The sequence below is a fragment of the Podarcis tiliguerta genome, assembly GCF_965153285.1.
Source record: "Podarcis tiliguerta genome assembly, chromosome: 6".
In the NCBI taxonomy this organism is placed as follows: Eukaryota; Metazoa; Chordata; class Lepidosauria; order Squamata; family Lacertidae; genus Podarcis; species Podarcis tiliguerta.
In genome coordinates, this window is record NC_139539.1 from 96766653 (window position 1) to 96791215 (window position 24563).

General features: G+C 45.1%; 1 protein-coding gene across 3 annotated transcripts; it reads right to left on the reverse strand.

Annotated features, from left to right (window-relative positions):
- Nucleotides 1-24319, reverse strand: UCK2 (uridine-cytidine kinase 2). Of its 3 annotated transcripts, none has more exons than XM_083446548.1 (7): nucleotides 24070-24319; nucleotides 16002-16161; nucleotides 14540-14636; nucleotides 4431-4573; nucleotides 2783-2880; nucleotides 1752-1800; nucleotides 1-1410 (listed from the first exon to the last, which is right to left on the reverse strand). In XM_083446548.1, the coding sequence occupies exons 1-7, from the start codon at nucleotides 24184-24186 to the stop codon at nucleotides 1271-1273; spliced, it is 804 nt and encodes a 267-aa protein (XP_083302674.1). In that variant the 5' UTR covers nucleotides 24187-24319; the 3' UTR covers nucleotides 1-1270. The 3 variants fall into 3 exon arrangements, with proteins under 3 accessions (XP_083302674.1, XP_083302676.1, XP_083302675.1); XM_083446550.1 differs by lacking the exon at nucleotides 24070-24319 and adding an exon at nucleotides 19400-22762 and having other exon boundaries at nucleotides 16002-18188; XM_083446549.1 differs by lacking the exon at nucleotides 24070-24319 and adding an exon at nucleotides 19417-22361 and having other exon boundaries at nucleotides 16002-18202.
- Nucleotides 24320-24563: the final 244 nt, after the last annotated feature.

Here is a 24563-nt window from a genome sequence, read left to right on the forward strand (position 1 = left end):
CACTTTTCATGCCACCTTTATTAAGTCTGAATATTACATCTTGAAAGCAATAATTACGGAAAAGAGCAAAGTCCCAAGAGTTCTCCCACCTGACCTTATCCAGAAATTCCATCTAAACCCTGAAGAACAAGCCTCCTAGACTTGCAGGCAAAACAAGTGGCTCTTCCTATTCCCCTTCTAGGACAGGAGCAGGAAACTGCTAATATTTAGCTGTGGCTTGTCAGCCAGCCAGGACCCAAAACACCAGAGGACATACAAGCACCTTCTCTCTCCAACCACACCATTAAGGTGGGTGGGGGTGGTAGAAAACATTGTTGACTGCTTCAATCTGTATCAGCACAACCCTACACTGAGCACCATGGCACACGCACCCCTCTTCCTGTGTCCTGGTCACTCCCCATTCATTCCCAGGGCCCAGTCAGAAATGCTCACTATTTGCCCTGCTCATCCAAGTCAGTATCTATACATTGCTCCCTGGCTGGGATGGACACACAACACTCTTGTGTTTAGCACCACTAGGATGAACATGCAGAACTTCTGGTGATCCAAAGGCATCAGATGAATACCAGTTCTGAGGCTGGCTCAGGAATACTTGGGAAGGCAGAGAGTATGTGGCCATATAGTCACATGGGTGCAGGCTTAAAGCCAAGCAGCACTCAGGAGCTGTGTCCGCCTTGCTCTCATCACTTTTAAGATTAGCCCGTTGCAGAACTATTGCTCAGCAGTAGGGGGATGAAAACGGGCATTCTGAGCCCAGGTGAAAAACCTTTTTCTCTTAACAGCTCCCCCATCTCTCATCATAGCAGAGCCCAATGATCTACATTTCTGAAAGCACAAACCAAAAATGGTGCTTTCCTTACCCCCTTCCCTCCCTTCTTAGCTGATAATGCAAACCTGAGGTCCAGATGTGATATGAAGCTAGTGGCAGAGCCATTTGGGCACCCAGTTCTGGTTCAATTCCTTCCCCCAATGCCTTGCACACAGCACCATCTTCCCCAAAGACAGAGATGCCACCTTTCCATTCCACAAAACCTAGAAATCATCAGCATCCTCACTGTAGGACTGTATTGCCCCGTGTTGGAGTTTGGAGCAGAGCCACCCTAGGAAGGCAAAATCTGACCATGGAAGCAAGAGTCCTTAGCACAGACTCATCAATCTATCCATCAGTCAGAAAAGAAGCCACCAAGCCCGGCAAGCGTGTTTGTACATGGGGCTGTAAATGCAGGGCAGGAACCAAGGCCATTCAGTTCCTAAGGCAGCAGCCCTGAGGTCAATGTGGCCGGCTGCTTGCTTCTGAGTGTTGTTGCAGGCGGGGAGGAGTGTAGCCATTCAGGCAGCCGTTGGGCTGGCGCTTGCCAAGGCCTCCGTTCAGAATGTCCTGGATGTGCTGCACAATCAGATTGATGGCCACTGGGCAGAGAAGAGGAGGAGTGATTAGAATATAGTCCGCACAGAGTCCCAAGTTTCCTTCAAAATGCCTCATCACCCTCCACACATACTCAACATCTCACTCTACTCCACACCATGGTCCTCTCTCAACAAATCTATCCTTTTCTTGCAGAGTTGGAAGGGACCCCAAGAGTCATCTAATCCCACCCCCTGCAATGCAGGAATAAGAAAAGGAATTGTTGCACTGTTTCCAAGGCTGTAGAAACCCAAATCCTCATAATTACCCTCTCCAGTTTCACATTCTCCAGAAACAGCTGCACAAGTCAAAAGCAAGTATTGTACTTGGAACGTCAACTACTCACCAAGATTATCCACGCCCCTTGGGATAATCACATCAGCATACTTCTTGGTCTGCCAGAAAGATAAAATCACATTACAGGGTGCTGCAGATGAAATCCAGAGCTGTTACCCATACCCGTTTGAGAGAACTGCTTTAGAATTTTTTCTCCTCAGCTCAAACAGCTGATGAAGTAACGAATGCTGAAAATACATTTCCTTGCTCCCCTTTTCCCCTGGCAGAACTGCTGCCAGCTTCCACATTTCACAGCAAAAAAGAGGAGACTTTGTGGCCCCTTAAGTACATAAGGAGAGCCTGCTGGATGAGGCCAAAGGCCCAACTAGTCCAGCCCTCACAGTGGCCTCCCAGAGCCAGAGCATAACTCTCTCCACCTGTCATTCCCAGAAACTGCAATTCAGAGACATATTGCCTGACAGTGGAGACAGAACACACACACAGTGTGGAGTAGCCACTGATAGCCCTTCCCTGAACAGGAGACATAGAGAAAATTAATTTTAAGTTATTATTATTAATGATAATAAAGTTATATAACAAGGAAAAAACATGCACACCCATGAGATATGGATTTGTGTGCACTTTTTACACAGTATATAGCCTACGGAAGTTTATGCCATGATACATTTGTTACATCTTTCAAGTGTGACAAAACTTAAATAATATGGCAGCTGTTGCAGGATCACTTGAGGAAGCTCTGCAGAAAGAGACCCTGGAATTGCAGCAGGGATGCATTCACAGAAAGCCCTCAGCCCTTATGGTAACAGATAAAAAGTGTGAGAAATTGTGACAAGTGCAAAGAGCCTGCAAAAAACCAACTTCATATGCCACAATTTATTTTGAGCACCTGTTTGTGGAATGTCCAGCACAAAAATATCCAAAGTTAATCTCTCTCATGGACAGGAATACAAAGCTCTAACTGGGAAGAGAAAGCACCCAACAAATCTTCCCCCCTTGTGAGCCTCCCAGGCACTCACAAAGAGGCCAGCCCAGCACTGACAGAGATGCAAAAGCCCTGGGGCTACCATATCCTTTACTCACAGGCAAGCAGAATTCTTCAAAGGCTGGCTTCACAAATGTAATATACTGAGATAAGATCTGCTCCAGGTCCCTCCCTCTCTCGCTTATGTCTCGGAGAACTGCAGGGGGGAAAGAAACCATGAGGAGGAGACTGACAGCTGCAGAGCTAGAACACAGCTACACTGACAGGTTGCCCTGCCAAGAAGAATATGGTGCTCTAAGCGGCTTGCTTTTTCTTTTTCTGCAAAGAGCAAGGCTTAAACTACAGAGATAGTTTTTCTTTAAACAAAGGAAATAAAACTTGAATACCAAAGTGTCCCCCCCCCCCCAAGAAGTTAATAAGAACAGGAACTTGTGCTGGGTGGGGAAAATACAACACTGCGCTGCTCAAAGCCAGCTTGGAAAGGAGTATGAGACTTCTGCCATGCGGAACAAGATGCATGTAAGACACCACAGGGCCACTCCCACGGTGCTGAACAGTGGCCTCCACAGACGGTGGGCTCAGCAGCCCCAACAGCCCTTAGCTGTGCCTGCCTCCAGGCTCCTCGCATGAGGAAGCTGCTGCCCCTCCCCCAACTGGAGGCGTCTTTCCAACTGGGAGATGCTGCTGGACCATGGGGTCTGCAGGAGGGAAGGGGAGGCCCAAAGCCTAGACAAGCCAGGCTAGCCCCTCGGGGGCAAAAGTCACATCCCAGGGGGAGACAGCACCCAAATAGGCCTTTGCAGGTGCCCCACAAACTCTGCAGCCAGGGAGTAACCTCCTGGGGTGAGGAACTCCCGGGGTACCCTGTACAGACGCCCCAGGGGGCCAATGTTCATCCAGGCGAGCTCCATCTTCACAGTAAATGCTCCACTGTTCTCCATCCATTTTCCACCTCCTCCACCCTGAACCACCAGGAGCCTCCAGAGGTTTGCAAGGCCCTGGGGGAAGGAGGCAGCTGAAGAGAGCGGGAGGGAGAGAGAAAATTACTGCTGGAGGCAGAAGCCAAAAAGCAGAGGGCGGAGGAACAGATTGAGTGTAGGAAGACAAAGTAAAGGTTTTTCAAAATGGCTTTCCCAACTTTTCTGTGCTGTGCCTGGGGGCTGCTGGCTGAGGAAGCAACAGTGTCTTGCAGTGGAGCTGGCAGAAGTTGAACAGGCAAGGGGGCTGCCCTGCCCCTAGATGTACCCTTTCGAAAGTGTGGGTAATGACAACCCACAAAGTACCCCCTTCCTCTACTCTTGTCAGGGACTGGGTAGAGGAGGCGGAGGAATGGTGGATACCGCCTCCTCCACCTGAACCTACCACAGAAGGAGACAGCATAGATTGACAACAGGAGTTTGCGAGAGGTCACAGCTGAAAGGCTGCCGAGGGGAGAAGCTGGGAAATATTGGGAGAGGAATAGGAAGCAGCAGCAGCAGCACCAGGGGAGAGACAGCTGACAAGACTCAGTGTCTTTAGAAGGCATTCCACCCCCCAGAACCCGGTGGGCATTGAAAGTAGGAGAGCAGAAAGCTCAGATCAGCCAACATGGAAGCCTGACAACTATAGGAAAACAAGGTTTTCCCTCACCACCACCACCACCACGTTATCCTCAAGTGCAATGCTTTGCTTTTGTACGGTTGTGAACTTCATTTTTAAAATAAACTTTTTTACTCCCCTCTTCATCTGAAAAGGCTACCAACTTACCCCTGCGGGAGAGTCGGGTGTCTGCATCTGTGTCCACAAAGAGCTTCATCTGGAAGAGGTCCCGAACCTCTTGGTTGTAGAAGGCCAGGATGCCCTCAAATAACACCACATCAGCAGGGTACACAGTCACTGCCTCTTCTTTGCTGTTAATATGCGCAAAAGAGATCAATGCATGGTCAGGAAAGCCATGCAGATGACAACAGGGTCTGATCCAAAGCTCTTATGATGCTCCTGTTTTTGTTTTTTTAATTAGGCTATTGTTCACATTTAAATTAGTTTTATTTATTTGTATATGTTTAGGTAACATGGAGCCAAAACATGGCATATAATTATTTATATAAATAAAATGATTGGGAGCAGTTTGTTGCTCCATCCACATAGGACTGCAATTTCCTGAGAATTCTTTTCAGCCCAAGAAATAAGTGAAAAAACCTGTGGACTTGATTTAACTTCAAGAAAAGGAAGGGATGAGCACATAAAGGATTGTTTTTTCTCTTTCCCAAGCCTATCACTCAGAACTCAGAATGCCCGTGAACTACAACTGAGGACTTGAAAGTTCTCAAACAGATCCATGAACTAAAAATGGTAGTTTAGGAACAGACAGACAAAAGATCTGCAGGAAGCAGCCTCATTTTTGACACATGGAGTCACTCCTCCAAAGAGTTAAAGACTTTTGTTGCAAACTTTTTATAGTTGTCAGCTGTTTCTTTTAAGGCACCAGATATGCGCATGATTCTTAGATGGGTGCAGAGTAATCCTCAAGTGAGAGGCATATAACTGATGAAATGAACTTTGGTCCATAAAAGTTTATGCCCTAATAAATGTGCAAGTTTGAAGGCTTCCCAATATTCTGTTTTTCAAACATTTTGTGAGGTAGTATGTCTTGAGCCAAGGGACTCGGGTGGCGCTGTGGGTTAAATTACAGAGCCTAGGACTTGCCGATCAGAAGGTTGGCGGTTCAAATCCCTGCAACGGGGTGAGCTCCTGTTGCTCGGTCCCTGCTCCTGCCAACCTAGCAGTTCGAAAGCACGTCAAAGTGCAAGTAGATAAATAGGTACCGCTCCAGCGGGAAGGTAAACGGTGTTTCCGTGCACTGCTCTGGTTCACCAGAAGTGGCTTAGTCCTGCTGGCCACACGACCCAGAAGCTGTACGCTGGCTCCGTAGGCCAATAAAGCGAGCTGAGCGCCGCAACCCCAGAGTCGGTCACGACTGGACCTAATGGTCAGGGGTCCCTTTCCCATTACCTATGTCTTGAGCCATACACTACAAAAACAACAGAATTATAAGACTAAAGAATCTAAGTACTGAATTTTAGCATCAGAAATGTCACTAAAAATTACTTTAGATGTTTCCAGTGGTTTTTGTTTATTTCTACAGCACTACCCATGGATCCTTGGTTTCATAAGCAAAGATAACAAATCTGGAAGGTGTTTATAATCTAAACTTGAATAGTGGTGAGAGACCTTAACACTGCATGTTCAAATATTTTTTATCAGCACTGGAAAACTACACAAAAGTGTTGGAACAAGAGAAACCAATATACAGCCCTACCTTGGAAGTCAAACGGAATCTGTTCCAGAAGTCCATTCGACTTCCAAAACATTCTAAAACCAAAGCGCAGCTTCTGATTGGCTGCAGGAACTTCCTGCAGCCAATCGGAAGCCACGGAAGCCCTGTTGGATGTTTGGCTTCCAAAAGAACATTTGAAAACCAGAACACTCACTTCCGGGTTTTGTCGTTTGGGAGCCAAAACGTTCGAGAACTAAGCAGTTCGACTTCCAAGGTACGACTGTATACAAAAGGTGGTGGGGCAGGGAGGGTGAGGAGAAGACAGGAACTGGAGACCACTGGGAAATATCTATAACTTTTTCCCACAAAGAGGAAGACAGGTGACACTATTCTCCTTTAAAGGAGGAAGCTGCTGGAGATTATGGGCTCTAGTTCTCTTATCTCAGTTTTTTCTTCTCCTCCTCCTCCCACAAATGCTATCTCCAGGTTTTTGGGGCTACCTTTCTGCTCAAATAAGTTATAATCATAGAATCAGAATCAGAGTTGGAAGGGACCCTGAGGATCATCTAGCCCAACCCCCTGCAATGCAGGAATACACAGCTGCCCCATACAGGGATCAAGGTTGCAATAACCTCTTTCATGTGGTAGCTCCACAGACTGTGATACCTCAATGTCCAGTGCTTCCAGTATCATTGCAGTTTGTGCCACTTCATTTGTTGAGAAACAGCAGCTTAAATGCAAAGCCCCAGTGAGAAGCAGGTCTTGCTTTACAAAGGCATTCTGTGAAATGGCAGTGAGATTTGTGCTTCTGGAGTTTCAGGGCAAGGATCCTGATACATTTGAAATTGGGACCCAATCCAAGTCGCACAAGATCTTCTAACTTCTCATCTCCTCTACCCTGAAAGGGTACCTAGTGAAATGTATCAAGACTGCCTGTTGGTCTGCCTGTTGAGATCTTGGTCCTAGAGTTTAATTAGTTATTTTATGTCTTCCTCTACCACTGCATGTCCAGGCATACTTCACTGATCCATTTAATTAAGAAAACTTTCAGGTTGACTTCTTTGGATTTTCTCATCCTCATAGGATTTCAAGTTCACTTCTTTCTTCTGGACCATCTGCCTTTCATCACCCAGTTTTTAAAGCAAACTCTGAGTTTCTAAATTAATCTGTTATTTGGGTGTAATGGAATTATGCAGCCACAATACTTGATAAGTCACACCCCATAAAATCTGTATGTGTGATTTGCTGCCTTCTCCCCACCCCCAAAAATGGATTTATTGGTTTAAAAAGGCATTTCTGTTAAATTTCTCACTGATATCTTCCCCAAGTGCTAAGACTGCACAACTTTGCCTGCAATGATAGTTTACAATGTTCTGTGGGCTATGGGAATGCAAAACTAAAGTTGCTTCCTTTTTATCTTTTCCTACAGGGAATGATCCTTGTCTGTAGGGCTTAGAATGGACAGTCTTGGATTTGTCAAGAAGAAGAGTTTGGATTTGATATCCCACTTTATCACTACCCTAAGGAGTCTCAAAGCGGCTAACATTCTCCTTTCCCTTCCTCCCCCACAACAAACACTCTGTGAGGTGAGTGAGGCTGAGAGACTTCAGAGAAGTATGACTAGCCCAAGGTCACCCAGCAGCTGCATGTGAAGGAGCAGAGAGGCGAACCCGGTTCACCAGATTACGAGTCTAACGCTCTTTCGGTCTGACTAGATTCAGGATTCTTTTCTGAGAAAACAGTACAAAAAGGAGATCAGGGAAAGCTCCCTGCTGATATGTCACAACTTGCTATCTCCTCAGGTTATGCAAACTAAAAAGCAAACATAGAAACATGAAAAGAACCCATCCACATTGATAAGTGGCCCTGTACCAAAGGAGCCTAAACTGAGAGGATGTAAGAGATTTCATTCACAAGATGCACGCACAATGTTCACAGTCTGCTTCCATGGATCCCTTCAACTTCTCTGAGGAGTCCAGCTTTAAAAGGCCCCTCATCATTTGGAATAGCTCTGGTCTGTTGGCAGGAAGAGGGCAGATGCAATGGGGGAGGAGAGGAAATTATGTCTCGTCGTGATCATTGCCATGGAGTTGCCCAAAAATAAACTCTAGACCAAGTACCTCCTACCTTCTCAGACCCACGACTAGAGCAAACATGCCTTTCGGGAACCATTTCTTAATCTTTTACCATGTAGTTGCATACTGGAGTGCTCATGTCGCGACCAGCCTTGGATCGGGGTGTGACCCATGTGTGGGGCCCGACCCACCAGTTGAAGACCACTAGGCTACAATTCACTGGATTTGGAATAGTGAAACTGAATGAAGGCAACAGCTCCTTTCTTTTTTTTTTTTTTTTTTTTTAAGTAATTTTTATTTTTCCACATAAAAAACAAACATAACAATAACATAAACAAAAACAATAACAAACATATAAAATGGACCTCCCCATACCACCCCTTTTCTGCATCCTTATTTCAGATTTTTCAGCAACTTTTTAGTCAAACAATGTATACCTTTTTTTCCATCAATTAAATTTTCTTTAACTTAGTATTAACAGCTGTAGCTCTTTACCTCTTATTGCCCTGAACCTTAGTTTTCATCCAAATTACAACGATTTTTAAGATATTCTTTAAATTTACTCCAATCTTCTTCCACCGCCTCCTTCCCCCGGTCTCGAATTCTGCCAGTCATCTCCGCCAATCCCATATAATCGATCACCTTCGACTGCCATTCTTCCAGCGTGGGTAGTTCTTGCGTTTTCCAATACTTTGCTAGGAGAATTCTTGCTGCTGTTGTGGCGTACATAAAAAATGTCTTGTCCTTCCTTGACACCATTTGGCCCACCATGCCCAAGAGAAAAGCTTCTGGTTTCTTGAAAAAGGTTCTCTTGAGAACTTTCTTAATTTCATTATAGATCATTTCCCAGAATGCCTTAATCTTCGGGCAGGTCCACCAAAGGTGAAAGAAGGTTCCCTCAGTTTCATTACATTTCCAGCATTTGTTACTGGGCAAATGATAGATCTTCGCTAACTTAGCAGGAGTCATGTACCACCTGTAGATCATTTTCATAATGTTTTCTCTTAAGGCATTACATGCCGTAAATTTAACACCAGTGGTGCACAACTGCTCCCAGTCAGCAAGCTCAATATCATGTCCAATATCTTGTGCCCATTTAATCATACTAGACTTCACCATTTCATCTTGAGTATTCCACTTCAGCAACAAATTATACATCCTTGATAGGTTTTTAGTATTGGGTTCTAACAATTCTGTTTCTAGTTTGGATCTCTCCATCTGGAAGCCTATCTTTCTGTCCTGTTTAAATGCTTCATTTATTTGTCTATAATGTAGCCAATCTCTCACCTTGTCTTTCAACTCCTCAAAACTTTTCAGTTTCAGTTGTTCACCATCCTGTACTATAATTTCAGAATATTTAGGCCAATGTGGCCCCATATTCAATTTTTTCACCTCTTTGGCTTCCATAGGTGACAACCACCTGGGGGTTTTACTTTCAAGTAAATCTTTATATCGAATCCAAACATTGTACAAAGCTTTCCTGACAACATGATTTTTGAAACCTTTATGAGATTTTACCTTATCATACCATAGATATGCATGCCAACCAAATCTATTATCAAATCCTTCAAGATCCAAGATGTCTGCATTCTCGAGGCGCAGCCATTCTTTCAACCAGCAGAATGCTGCTGATTCATAGTACAGTTTTAAGTCTGGCAGGGCAAAGCCTCCTCTATCTTTAGCATCTGTTAAAATCTTAAATTTTATTCTAGGCTTTTTGCCCTGCCAGACAAACTTGGATATGTCTTTCTGCCACCTCTTGAAACAATCCATCTTGTCTATTATTTGTAAAGTCTGAAACAAAAATAACATTCTAGGCAATACATTCATTTTGATAACGGCGATTCTTCCTAACAGAGAAAGTTTCAATCCTGACCATGTGTCTAGATCTTTCTTAACTTCTGACCAACATTTATCATAGTTGTCTTTAAATAGATTCACGTTTTTCGATGTCAGATTTACCCCCAAATATTTAACTTTTTTTGCTAACCCCAAACCAGTTTCTTTTTGGAATGCCTCTTTTTCCTCATTTGTTAGATTTTTCTCCAGCACTTTAGTTTTTTGTTTATTCAATTTAAATCCTGCAACTTGACCAAATATTTCTATCAGTTCTAAAACTCTTTTTGTACTAGTGTTCGGCTGCTGTAATGTTAAGACTAAGTCATCTGCAAATGCTCTTAACTTATACTCTTTCGCTCCGAACTGAATTCCTTTTACCAACTGGTCCTTTCTAATCATGTTTAACAATATCTCCAAGACTGAAATAAAAAGTAAGGGAGAAATGGGGCATCCTTGTCGTGTTCCTTTCTCTATAGCTATCTCTTCAGTTACCACATTATTCACAATTAGTTTTGCCTTCTGTTTAGAATATATTGCACTTATACCATTTTCAAAACCTTGGCCTACCCCCATCCCCTGGAGATTCTTTTTCATAAAGCTCCAACAAATGTTGTCAAAGGCTTTCTCCGCGTCCACAAAAATCAATACTGCTTTTCTATTAATGTTTGTTTCCAATAACTCCACAATGTCAATTATATTCCTTACATTGTCCGACATGTGTCTTCCCGGGAGAAAGCCAGCTTGATCTTTATGAATCTCACCTATCAACACTTTCTTAAGTCTTTTTGCTAAAATGTCTGCAAATATTTTGTAATCCACATTTAAAAGTGAGATCGGGCGGTAGTTTTTAACCTGGTTCTTTTCAGTCTCAGTTTTTGGTATAAGTGATATAAAAGCCTCTCTCCACGATTCAGGTGCCCCCTTCCCTTCCAGTATCTCATTGCATACTTCTTTCAATGGTTGTACTAGACAGTCTTTCAAAACCTTGTAATATTTAGCCGTCAGGCCATCTGGTCCTGGAGATTTTCCCAATTGTGTCTTTTGAATGGCTTCCTCTATTTCTTGTTCTGTTATTTTTTGATTCAAAATCAGCCTGTTCTGTTCCGAGATTTTTGGTAGTCCATAATTTTCCAAAAATTCATCTATCTCTTGTTCCTTCACAGGCCCTTGTGAATATAATTTCCTGAAATAACTTTGAAAACAGTTACTTATCTCATTCGGCTTACATATACTCCTTCCATCCTCCTCCAGACAAGTAACAGTGTTCAGTTTCTGTCTTTTTTTCAATTGCCATGCAAGAAGCTTCCCACATTTATCTGCTGATTCAAATGTCCTCTGTCTCATTTGTTTAATTTTCCATTCTATCTCTTGGTTTGTAAGTTCCATATACTGCATCTGATAATATTTTATTTCTCTCAATATTTCATGAGACTTTGGATTGGACCTCAATTTCTTTTCTCCTTCCTTCATCTTTTCCAGAATTCTACTTTTCCTTTCATTTTGTTTTTTCTTCTTAATTGAATTCTGTTGTATCAGGAAGCCTCGCATCACGGCTTTACTTGCGTCCCAAATTATTCTTTTTTCAACTTTTGTTCTTAAGTTAATCTCAAAATAATCTTTCAATGTCCTTAGGGCCTTTTCACAAATTTGTTCATCTCTAAATAGGAAGTCATTCATTCTCCACCTAAAGGATCCAGTTGTTGTCAATTTCATTTCCATCTTCACTGCGTTATGGTCGGAGCAGGTTTTTGGGCAGATTTCCACTTTTTTTATCTTTGCAGCCATCACACTAGATACCCAGATTTGGTCGATTCTTGTCCATGTCATTTTAGATTCCGAGAAAAAAGTTCCCTCTCTTTCGAGAGGGTTTCTAGTCCTCCAAATATCTATTAGGTCCATATTTTCTGTCATCTCAAAAAAGATCTTTGGTAATCTACCTTCTTTAGAGATCATTTGTCTTTGTGCTTTATCCATATTTGTAGAGACCACTCCATTCATGTCCCCCATCATTATTATTTTGCAGTCGAGATAGTCCATCAAAGTCCCATGCAACTTCTTAAAAAATTCTGCCTTCCCGTCATTTGGCGCGTATACTCCAACAACCAAATACTTTTCTCCTTGAATCTGTACTTCAATTGCCAAATATCTTCCTTCTTCATCTTTAAATTTGATTTTTGGATCCAATTTTTCTTTTGCATAAATCACAACTCCTCTCTTTTTGACTTTGTCAGAAGATATAAATTCTTGTCCTAATCTTTTATTCACGAGCAATTTTCTATGTGTCCTGATTATATGAGTTTCCTGTAGACATATCAAATCCAATTGCTCTTTTTTCAAGATATGAAAAACTTGACGTCTTTTTCGGGGATGGTTCAAACCATTACAATTCCAACTAAGAAGTTGCAGTGACATCTTGATTATTAAGCGTTTGTCCCTCCGACTGCCCCAAGTTTGTCTTCTTCTTCAGTTGTTGATTGTGGTAGGCCGTATGATAAGTTTGCTATATCCACTGGTTCTCCCCCTTCTGCTGTTAGTCCTTGTGCCGTTCCTTTCTGCAGGTCCTCCAAATTTCTCTCCAAGAAATCTTCTTTCTCCTGTACTGTTCTTATTCTCACCTTCTTCCCTTTATAGTTAAAGGACAATCCCTGTGGGAACTCCCACCTGAAAGGTATGTAATTTTTCCTCAGCAAATTGGCAAGATCTCTATAAAAGGTTCTCACTTCCAAGATGTATCTAGGAATATCTTTAAAAATCAGAGCTTGAGTGTTCTCAATGACCAAAGCTTTTTGGTAATGCAGGTTCAATATCTTATCTCTCTCCTGCTTGGTTCTTAGGGTAATCAGACAATCCCTTGCCCTTTTAACTTGTTTTCTGCCAAGTCTGAAAGCCGTTGTTATTTCTATTTCATCATCTTCCAAATCCTCTCGCCAATTTTCCAAAATTGCCTCTGTGAGGAATTCCTTCAGGTCGTCCCCTTCGTTCTCTGGAACTTGCCTTAGTTTCAAATTTCGTTCTTTCCTCTGTAATTCCAATAGGGAGAGAGCTGCCTCATGCTCATTCACTTTTTTCTCAATCGGCGCAAGTTTCCCCTGTGTCTCTTCTGCAATTGCCTTCGCACTCGTAGCAATTTTCCTAGTTTCTGTAGATTCCTGAATCAGTCTATTAATAGATTCCGTATTAGTTGTCACAGATGTAGTATTCAAGTCCAGTCTCACTGTCAATTCTGTCAATTTTTTTGTATTTTCTGTGGATTGCTTTGTTAAAGCCTCAAGGGATTGATTAATTTTCAGTAGTGCCTGTGTCATAGAATCCATTGATGCAGCTGTTGAGCTTTCTGGTGCCGGCACTGTTTGGCCAGAAATTGAGGCTCTTTTCTTTTGTGTTACCTTAGTTTTAGATCTGGTTCTTATCTCCTCAGCTGTGCCGCTCATGTCCCAAGGTCGTTCTCACAGGAAAAACTCGCGATGGAAAATCCCACTGTTAGTCACACTTTTCCCCTCTTGATCCTCAAGAGGGAGCAATTAACAATGTCCAAATTCGGGGAAACAAAGAAACAGGAAGCCAAATGTGAAAAGTCCGAAGTCCGCCATTAAAGTTATTAAAAACACTTTTCCTCTGATGGATTTAATTAATCAGTTTCACTAATAAAGTCCCCTTCAAGTTCTACAACTTTATCCAACTTTCCGACTTTTTAATGATGCTCTTAAAAGACCCATTCCTCCCGGTGTTCACTCCTGGCAGGTCGTCCCGGGGGAGTCAGGGCGATGGGAAACCTTGTTTCCTTTTCAAATTAAAGAGTATCTTCACAAGACTGTCTTTCCCCCCCTTCTCTTGCCGATCGGGGGGGAAGGATACATTTGACAGGTCAGGGTTAAAAGTTCAACTGTAACTTTCTTGCAACTGCAGCGAGGTCTGACGTTGCTTTAGATTTCTGCAGTCCGGGGGGGGCAGACTTCCTTATTTTATGCCGTCCCGTTTTCAGCCAAATTTTTTAAAATTTTGTTGTACCGTCTTTTTTCCGCTCTTACTCACGGGTGTTCAGTCCGAATTTTCTTTTCAGGAAGGAATCGACGCTCTCCGCTTATGGCGACGCGGCTTCACTCTGCGAGCTGGGTTGCGACTCTCAGCACCGCGCTCACACCCGATGCCGCTACGGAGCCTTTAAAAAGGCTCTTTCGCAATACCGGGGGGCGCAAAAGGTGCCCGCCGAGTCTCCTTGTTCACAGGCTTCAGCGCCTGTGATTTTAGGGGTCCCCCGCTCGCCGTAGCGGGTCAGACCCGAACTCACAGAGCAGTCCTGCCTCGGAGCTCGAGGCAAGGACCGCCATTAAGCGCTGGCGCCGACCGGAAGTCCCAAGGCAACAGCTCCTTTCTTGTCATTTCATTGCAGGGAACGCACCCGACACAACATGGGAGTCCACCTCTGTTTTCTTCTACCAAAGCAAACACCAGATTAGTGTTTACCTCTGATAAACAGGAGGGAAGTAGGAAGAACTGTTTTACAATTTTCCTTCGACTAGACCATTAGATATTAAAGGTTGGTTTCGGGGCAAGATGCAGCATTTACATTTTATGCAAATGTTTTCCACCATGGGCTCACTGGAAGGATCTGCTAATGAGAAGCAATGCAGACGGAAAGCGCCACATTCAAAGCACAGAGCAAAAGAGGGGAGAAGCAGACTTACCGAGAATGAGAGACAAAGTCATAAACGGGGATCTGAACTGTTTTCCCTTCCACTATCTCCCTAAGAGTTTTGACGATCAGCTCATTGTCAAAGGCATCTGTAGCAAGAATGAGAGAGGGGAAGTTAAACAGCTGTGTCTCTCAGTGCGAGGTAGGTCTCCCTAGTGAGGCAGAGGAAGCCTCAGAGGAAAGCATACACGTCCCACAAAACCTTCCTAGTTAGGTGAAGTCTTCTGGATCACGAGAAAGATACAATTTTTGGCTAAGCAGAAATTGTGCCTGCCAGGTTTCTACCCAGTCCCACTTGACAGCAGTGGCCAAGGAAGCCTCTGAATGAAAGGATGGCTTGGAATTAGTGGGCTCTGACTGCAGCACCAGCCAAGAAAGCCCCCAAACTCTTATTTCCTGCTCTGGAACAGGAAAGGGAGGGGGGCCTGCCATTTTGGCTCTACCTGGCAAAGGTGATCCAGGAGCCTTGGCCAAACAGCCTCTGGGTATTGGTGGGGGGGGGGGATCACTGGGTAGCTGCCAGATAATTCCTCTCCAATTCTGTAGTTTCAAGCTTGGGAGAAATTGTTGTCACACTCAGTGGAGAGGAACAGTCCTTTCATCAGAGTGAACAAGATTATATTTGCTCTCATGGTTCCTTTCTATCTAAAATAAGTTGACCCAGAACTTTCCACTGCAGTGGGAAATCTGGAGCTTGGGAATGAGTGAAAAGGCCTCTTCAGCTTTGGTACCTGTACAATGGGGGGGGGGGAGCCAACAGGAGGCCTGGTTTCTACTTTGTTCTTCCTCCCCGCTTCTTTGCTCTTTGCTCATTGTAGTTTCACCTTGGCTTTATATTGTTTTCCACTATACTGTATATCATTGCTTTAATTTAATTTTTGATAGCTATGGATCAGCTCTACCTCTCTTTTTCTGAGGCCTGTAACCTGCTAATTTAGGTAGCCACTTCATCTACAGAATAATCAAAAATTATTCATTACTTATTGTTATAACTTCAATAATCAGTATCATGAACGATCAGAACATTGTATATTATGTAACTTGGGTAGCTGAAGGGAAGAAAGAATTGGTTAAGCTTGTACTCCAAGCAAATTTAAAGTAGCAGGATGAACATTAAGAGGTTTGCAGGGGAAAGGGTTATTGTTTTGTTGTTGTTCTTCTTTTATGTGTTGTGTGTTTTTATCTTGCATTTTTTTCCCTGTGAACTGTTCTAAGCTCTATGGATGAAGGGCAGCATATAAATTTAATAAATAATAACAACAACAGCAGCAATAACAATCTATCCTATTGTCAAGGTGGGGCCTCCTCTCAACAGCTCTCAAATGATCTCTCTTGAGCAGGGCAGGTTGTTTTGACATTGCAATTTCCCAGTTCTGTCTTTGGGAAGTCTAAGTAGAAGCTAAGGAAAAAGCCTGTGCCCCTCTACTCCCTTCCCAGGCTTCATGATGAGTTACCTGGGTGGTCAAAGTTGAACTGGCCTTTGAGAGCTTTGGCTTTTTGCTCTGTACTGAGCACACGATAGAAGCTGTCCTGGCTCAGAATCACCACCTGTTTCTGGCGATGGTCTACTTCATTCTGACCAAGCAGTTGGACTATTTTGGCACAGACAGAGGACTGCAAAAGATGCAAAGTGAGAGAGAGAGAGAGAAACATAATCTGAAGTGGACTGAAGGACTGACAGGCGTTGACCCTCCAGTTGCAAAGGACCCAACTTATCCGCAAGCTTCCAAGGGGCAGGGGGCTGGAAAGGAGTACGGCAATATCTGCCAAATATATAACTGTGTCCCCTGGAAAGAACAGAAAAGTGAAGGCACTGCAACACCTAGTCCAGCAGGAACATGTTCATAGGACAGGGATCAAGCATGTAAAACTTCTTTTATAAATGTTGCAGGCATACTTGTCCTTCATTAACAGGCAGTCCTTTCATTCCTGTTAGTTCACCCCTTTCAAGCTTACATACCCACAATTAATTTGATCTCCTTGCCTCTCCCTTGCCAGGGAGGAGACAGGTTTGTGCCCCATGGCTGGAAGGCATTCCAAGCACCTCCTGACCCCCCCCCCATCTTTTCCTTTCCAGTAGAAATATGCTGACAGAAGGGGCAGGCATGTATCATCAGCTGCTTCCCTTTTCACATATAAATCAGTGGATCTCAAAATCAGTAGCCGGAGCATTAGGCAATGACAACACCTGAGCATTGTCATCATAGGCAGAAAATATATTCTTATATAGGCTTTGGCCCACTGCTCTGTCCTTCCACTGGACTGTCCTTTGGCCAGCTGCTTCTCTCCCAGCGAGGATTTCAACGTCTCCTGCTGGTCTTTCAAATGTCAACAGACCATCCCTCCTCAACCTTGGGCTAAGGGTAGTGCAACTTGCTTCCAGCTCAGTCTGCAACCTTCTTTCCAGCACTCATTAAGTACATCATATCTGGGCACTGGGGGGGGGGGGGGCCATGACCAAGCAGGGAACGCTCCACTATTTTACGGGACTTGGGCTCAGCCCAGGCCAGGTCAAGGTCACAGCAGGCCTGTTCTGATGTTCCTGACAGGAAGTCTCCAGTTTGCTACACTAGTCAAAGGAACAGGATAAATCTACCAGACAGGAGAAGAGCTTACTGAGACTTTCTGCGGGGCTCCTAACTTGTGATCATTCTACCGGAAGCAAAGCTCACTTCACTGGCTCAGCTGGGAGCAACATTTGCCTCCTCCCCTTCCAGAACATCTCTAGCTGTTACCTTTCCGCACAGTCATTATAATAAATTCCATAGGAAACCTACAATATATTGCAGTTTATCCTTAGTCCCCAATAGGAGTGCTCCAAATCAGGGTTCTAGTCAGCCTGGAACAAACATCTCACAGTACATTTCTGGCACTCTTGGAGGACACTTTCTCCCTTTCCCACCCAATCAAAAACTTTCCCCACTGTGCTATATGGTACTAGAAGGCTGCCAGTCCTGAAGCAGAGAGCCTTTTAACCTCATGGGATGTATCCCCCCTAATTCCAATTCCTATTTCCAGGATATCAGCAACTGCTACAGGTTCAAACAGGCAAATTCCCCTCAATCTTCCCCTATTCACCTTTGCTTCTGCTGACATGTTAACAGTTGATGTTTCAATTGCCTTCAATTATCACAATCCCCTGGCCTAATAGCAAACTCTGACGACTGAGTACCTGCCAGCCTGGAAGTGAAAGGGAACCACCGAAAAACAAGGTAGTGGTTTCTACATACTCAGGAGACACAGCAGCATTTAAATCTGCAAATTAAAGATGATTTTTAAATATACACCCCAAGATAACCTGACAAATCCCAGAATTTACAGAAAGCTGATGGGAGTCAAGCCTAGACAGACAAGAAATCCTGCCAACCCAACAGAGTTGACACACAATGCTAGGGTCAGTTAACAAACAACAAAAAAAACAACAAGGAAAATGGAGGGAAGAGGGCAACAGCCCATTCAGGCCTGTAACAGCTTAAAGCAAGTGTCCTAGAAATGGGGATAAGTTAGTAGGGTACAAACAATGAAGCTTAACAGAAACCCTTCCTTCCCTGAACCACACAAGGAAGTTTTAGAATCACAACTGTAGAGTTGGAAGGGACCCCCAAGACTCATCTAGTTTAATCCATGCAACGCAGGAATCACTGTTAAAGAAACCCTCACAGATAATAATAATAATAATAATAATAATAATAATAATAATAATAAATTTTATTTATATCCCGCCCTCCCCAGCCAAAGCCGGGCTCAGGGCGGCTAACAACAGTAAAACAGCACAAACAACACTTTAAAATCATTCATTATAAAATTAATTAATTCAAGCCACTGGCAACCATTGGGCCAGAGCTCTGCGAAGATTGCCAGTGGAGGGAGTCAGGCTGTGCCCTGGCCAAAGGCCTGGTGGAACAGTTCTGTCTTGCAGGCCCTGCGGAAAGATGTTAAGTCCCGCAGGGCCCTGGTCTCTTGTGACAGAGTGTTCCACCAGATCGGAGCCACGGCCGAAAAAGCCCTGGCTCTAGTTGAGGCCAGCCTAACTTCTCTGTGGCCTGGGACCTTCAAGGTGTTTTTATTTGAAGACCGTAAGTTTCTCTGTGGGGCATACCAGGAGAGGCGGTCCCGTAGGTACGAGGGTCCTAGGCCGTATAGGGCTTTAAAGGTTAAAACCAGCACCTTAAACCTGATCCTGTACTCCACCGGGAGCCAGTGCAGCTGGTATAGCACCGGGTGAATGTGATCTCGCAGCGAAGACCCCGTAAGGAGTCTCGCTGCAGCATTCTGCACCCGCTGGAGTTTCTGGGTCAGTCTCAAGGGCAGCCCCACGTAGAGCGAGTTACAATAATCCAGTCTGGAGGTGACCGTCGCGTGGATCACAGTGGCTAGGTCAGGACGAGAGAGGTAAGGAGCCAACTGCTTAGCTTGGCGGAGATGGAAAAATGCCACCTTTGTTGTAGCTGCAATCTGCGCCTCCATTGAAAGGGAGGTGTCGAAGATTACACCCAAACTCTTAACGGACGGTGCTGGCACTAATTGCACCCCCGCAAGAGATGGGAGTTGCCCCCTCAATCCCATATCGTCCCGTCCCAGCCACAGGACCTCTGTCTTCGAAGGATTTAACTTCAACCGGCTCCCACGTAGCCATCCAGCCACAGCTTCCAGACATCTGGTCAGTGTGTCTGGGGCCGAGTCAGGATGGCCATCCATCAACAGATAGAGTTGGGTGTCATCAGCATACTGATGGCAACCCAGCCCAAAACTCCGGACAAGCTGGGCGAGGGGGCGCATAAAGATGTTGAAAAGCATCGGGGAGAGTATCGCACCCTGAGGTACTCCACACACCAAGGAGTGGCGCGATGACAATTCCCCCCTAAGCGCCATGAAGGAGAGTGACATCTAAAGGGAATCACATGGAAGAGGAAGCAAGCTTCTTTTCTCCTCTCCAGAGGGTAGAACCCGAACCAATGGATTAAAGTTACAAGAAAGGAGATCCCAACTAAACATTAAAAGGAACTTCCTGACCATAAGAGCTGTTCAACAGTGGAACTGTCTTCCTGGAAGGGAGGTTTTTAAGCAGAGGTTGGATGGCCATCTGTCAGGGATGCCTTAGTTGAGATTCCTGCGTTGCAGGGGGTTGGGCTAGATGACCCTTGGAGTGCCTGCCAGCTTGACAATTTTATGATAGGCAACACTTGAAAGAGAAACCAAGCTTTCAGAAGAAAAGCTGTATTTACAGCAGCTGTACGTCCTAACTATGATAAATGTAGGTCTTTACAAGATCTAAAATCCCGTTGTACATGTAAAACTAATGGTGTGAAGCCTGCTTTCCTTAGAGTTGACAGATTTTTAATTATCTGCACTCCCAAATATTTTATTAACTTGTGGCAGGATTTAAAACCCATCTGTTTCTGAATGATTGATTTGTTAGCGGGAGAAATTCCCATTCTCAGCAAGTCTCCCCCTACCATCTGGGTATAATGATGGTGGACTTTGTATTGACATTCATTTTTAAACTGTTTACAGCAGGGGTCAGCAAACTTTTACAGCAGGGGGCCGGTCCACTGTCCCTCAGACTTTGTGGCGGGCCGGACTATATATTTTTTTTGGGGGGGGGGGAATGAACAAATTCCTATGCCCCACAAATAACCCAGAGATGCATTTAAAATAAAAGGACACATTCTACTCATGTAAAAACATGCTGATTGCCAGACCATCCATGGGCCAGATTTTAAAGGCGATTGGGCTGGATCTGGCCCCCGGGCCTTAGTTTGCCTACCCATGGTTTAGACTCATTAGAAATAACTTGTTTATATAATATCATGAGCTGCTGCTGCTCCCCAGTGGACAACTACCATTTGTTTTAGAGTTGACACACTGGTCCACAATCATACCTACACTAATAACCTAAATATCACAATATTTTCGGTAAGCCAAAAATCACTTCTCCACAGGGGAAAACCAGCAGAAAATGCTTAAAGAGAGTTCAGATAAGGTGTGTTAAACTCTAGCCTTCCATTTAGCCTAGCTAGAGGGTTTTTCCTGTTTTCTTTTCCGTATGTCAGAAGCTTGTGTATCCAGGAGCAAATTACACTTCATTCTTAATCTGTTGTACAGGAATCATTTTTAGCATTGACTAAAAGCAAGAATCTTTAACAATAAAACTGTTTTCTGCTCAACTATTGAGAAGCGTGCAGCACATCCTAGATCACAGGTTAGGGCAGGCTTCCTCAACTTCGGCCCTCCAGATGTTTTGAGACTACAGTTCCCACCATCCCTGACCACTGGTCCTGCTAGCTAGGGATCATGGGAGTTGTAGGCCAAAAACATCTGGAGGGCCAAGGTTGAGGAAGCCTGGGTTAGGGCGTCCAAGGAATACTGGCTAAGCTGGGCGGTATCTGGGTTTCAACACTGTGATATACCAATACATCAAAATGTCTGAAATAAGGATGGAGCTATGTAGAGGCAAATGTGGTAATGTCTTGGCAACTGCTACTACTAACGGGTCTAAAAATGATAAAATTTTACTTACCTCTTCCTAAAATCTTCCTTTTTATATGGAGGGGAACTATTTAGGGGGAACAAACAACATAAACACCCCCAGAAAATAAAAACACTTCTCCCCTTTCCTTTTTTTGCCAGTGGGGTAGGTGGGAGGGAATAAAAAGGAAGCAGTAGCAGCACATAAGTAAGTATAGGGTTGGTGAAACAATGTGAGAAAGCAAAGGGGGGAGGGGAGAATTGGGAGAGTTCATGGGTGAGAAGGAGAAAATGGGAAGGATAACAAGGGTGGAGAGACTATCACACACAAACATGCAGAAGGGGAGAAGTGAGGAAAGAAGCTTCAACAGTAGGGCGAAGTTTTTGTTTTTATTCTGAAGTAAATAACGTTTCACGGGAGAAAGGAAGGGGGAAAGGGGCTTCCACCAAGAAGCCCAGAGCCAGCTCAGACCGGCATCTCCATAAGCCACCTACCAGCCTGGTGCACCACCTACTAGCCTACTTAAAGCAAGAGCATCTGAGGGAAGTTTCTGCTGGCTGCTTTTGCCAGTGCCTTGTGACTCACGGCCCCTGCAGGAGGTAGCAGAGAGCTGAACTGCACAGGAATCAAAAGCAGCACTGGCTGGCTATATGTGCATAGCACATTCCCCCCGCCCCCCATGATTTGTGATATATTGCCAAGAAATAAATAATTAAACAGTTATCATGATAGACTTCAAAAAACAATTCTGAATGTTATATTGATACCACCCAGCCCTAGAAAAGGGCTTAGAAAGGAGCACAATTTTGTTCTGCCATATGGCCCTAAGCAGTCACCACCATGACACCCCTCTCTCCATATACTGGCAGAGTATCTAGGAGCACAGCTTCCCATTGAGCCAGAAGTGGTTTAGTCCTGCTGGCCATATGACCTGGAAAGCTGTCTGTGGACAAATGCTGGCTCCCTCGGCCTGAAAAGCATCCCATAGTCACCTTTGACTGGACTTAACCATCCAGGGGTCCTGGATTAAAGATCTCTCTCTCTTTAATGTTATTTCCTTGCTAGCTGTTATTTTTGGTTCACATATAAAGCCCAAAGAGAACCTTGTTGATTTTTACCATGAGCACATCTGTCTTGTACTTTGGCTGCTTTGCACTGGAAAACAAGGAAAATTGGGGAGGTGGAACTTATTGGTCAAATACTTAAACAGGAAGCAAACAATTACTTTTTTCAATTATTTTTATTGATTTTAAAATTATTAAAAATCATTGCCAAATTAATTCAATTTAATAGGAAACAAACAATTACTGGCCACTTGATTCAGCTGTTAAAAGTGGGAGTTGTGATTTCAAACAAAAAAACCTCACTATTTAAAAACATCTCTTAATTTGTTTTCCTAATAGAGCTCAGTAAATAGTTTAAGAAAAATGGAGGAACAGCTCTCAAGTTTCTTAGAAGCTGAGGGAATGGTGACATCTGTGTTGCCTTCACCCCCGACATCTGCAGAGAAACCCAGAACGGAAGCACCTGCAGCACTCAAAACTGCAAACCGCAAGAAATGAAATAAATAGAAAGGATCATAAACTCTTTCAGTATGCAACAACTGCAGGGAGAATATTAATGGCCCAAAAATGGAAGCAGGAAGAACTACCGACTCTTGAGGAATGGAGAATGAAGTTAACAGAATATGCAGAACTGGACAAACTAACTGGAAAAATAAGATACCAACGAGATCACTGAGGTTCATTGAGGATTGGGGAAAATTTTCTGAGTATTTGAAGAGTGTATGTGATGAGCAAACAACGCTTGTGGGTTTTAAAGAAGCTTTGTGAAAGAATAAGGAATATTGCAAGAATGCAAATATGTTTGTAAAGGTATCTTAAAAGGCGATACTAATTTTGGAGAATGCGTAGATAATAAATTTAAATACGGATGATTGTCGGAGAAGCTGAGGGGAGTCAAAAAGATGAAAATATGTTAATTGGGAAATTGTTAATTGGAGATATTTGTGTAAAACTTAATAAATATTTATTTAAAAAACAACAACTGCAAACCGCTATTTGGAAGGGCAGGTGCAAGATGAAACCTAGAATTCCGACATGCTGTTTTGCATCAAGACTATCAAGTCTCAGGAACAACACAAAGCCTGGAAAAAATGTGGGAGCGGGTATCAAGAGTTTTCAAGTGGCTGTTTTAATACAGTATATAAACCCCCAAGCATGCAGGGTCTTAAGGACTTGAGGGGAGAAAACAGAAACAAGACTAGAGTTTCATCAGTCCAGCTGCAGGAGAAGCAGAAAGAGAAGGATCCCACCAGTCCGTGATCATATTCCTGCCACCAAAGGATAAGCCAGCAGAGCAAAGCCACCCTGAGGGCTTTCTAGCCACTGAAGGACAGGCTAAGCTCTTATTTTCCTCCAGAACAGGATAGTCGGAATCTGGCTTTTGTCTTGCGGGAATGTGGAGACAGCCAGCTAGCTGCACAAGGAACCCGACGGGGTTGTTGCTTATAGCAGCTTGCTCCCCCCTCAGAGCTGCTCCCAGCAACTCACCGGCAGGCCTGCAAACCTACCCCGCTCCCACCACTCCAATCTCTAAGGGGCAGGAGAGCAGCGCCGGGGGGGAAAGGGATGCCGTACCTGTATTTTGGGGAAAACTTTTCGCTATTAGCGTACACTACTTCAGTGAGTTCCACGCGCAGCTGTTGCCTTGACAAAGGGCCACTTCTGGGCCCGGAGCTCCCCGTACACGGAGAACGGGAGCCCGCTCGCCCCGGCCCTCGAGGCCGCCGCGTGGCCGCCCGATCCCCCCCGCGCGCGCTCCCGAGGCCCCCCGGCCGCCCCTCCCGGGCTCCAGCCGGCCGGCCTCAAGCGCGGGCGGGCGCGCACGTGGCGGGACGCTCTAGCCCCCCTCCCTCAGCCACGGAGGCGCCGGTGAGGTCGCAGAGCCGCCCCAGCCGGGCTGCTCTCCATCTGGATGGCGACAGTGCCTCTGAGCGCGTGCAGAGAGGCGCCTGGAGCGGGAAGCGCGCCGCCGCGCGGCCCCCCGATCACCTTGCCGCTGGCGGTCCCTCCGCCGACCCCGATGAGGAAAGGCTCCCCGCCGCCGCCTGCTCCGTCGCCGGGCGACCTCCCGCGGCCCTGCACGCCCTGCTCGCTGTCGCCGGCCATGGCCGCTCCCGCTCGCCTGCGGCCGGCGCCTCCTCGGTCTCCCCGCCGCCTGGCCCTCGCAGGACCGCCCCTCCCGCCTGACGCACGTGGGAAGCGCCCGTCACGTGTACAGGACCCCGGGGCGGCCTGGCTGCTCTTTCGTGTCCCTCGGCCGCATCGGGTGCAGCCCGCGCGCCAAGAGAGTCATGCGTCGGCGAAAGAGGCGGCAGCTCCCGCCCCGGGAGACGCGCGTCTATCGGCGCCTCAGAAACGGCCTTTCTCCTCGCGCCTCACCGCCGGCCGTGGCGAGGGGAGGCGGGAGATGGGAGGGCGGGCCAATCAAGTCCCGGCACCGCGGGGGGAAGCTGAGAGAGGCCGCGACCGTCCAGGCCGCTGAT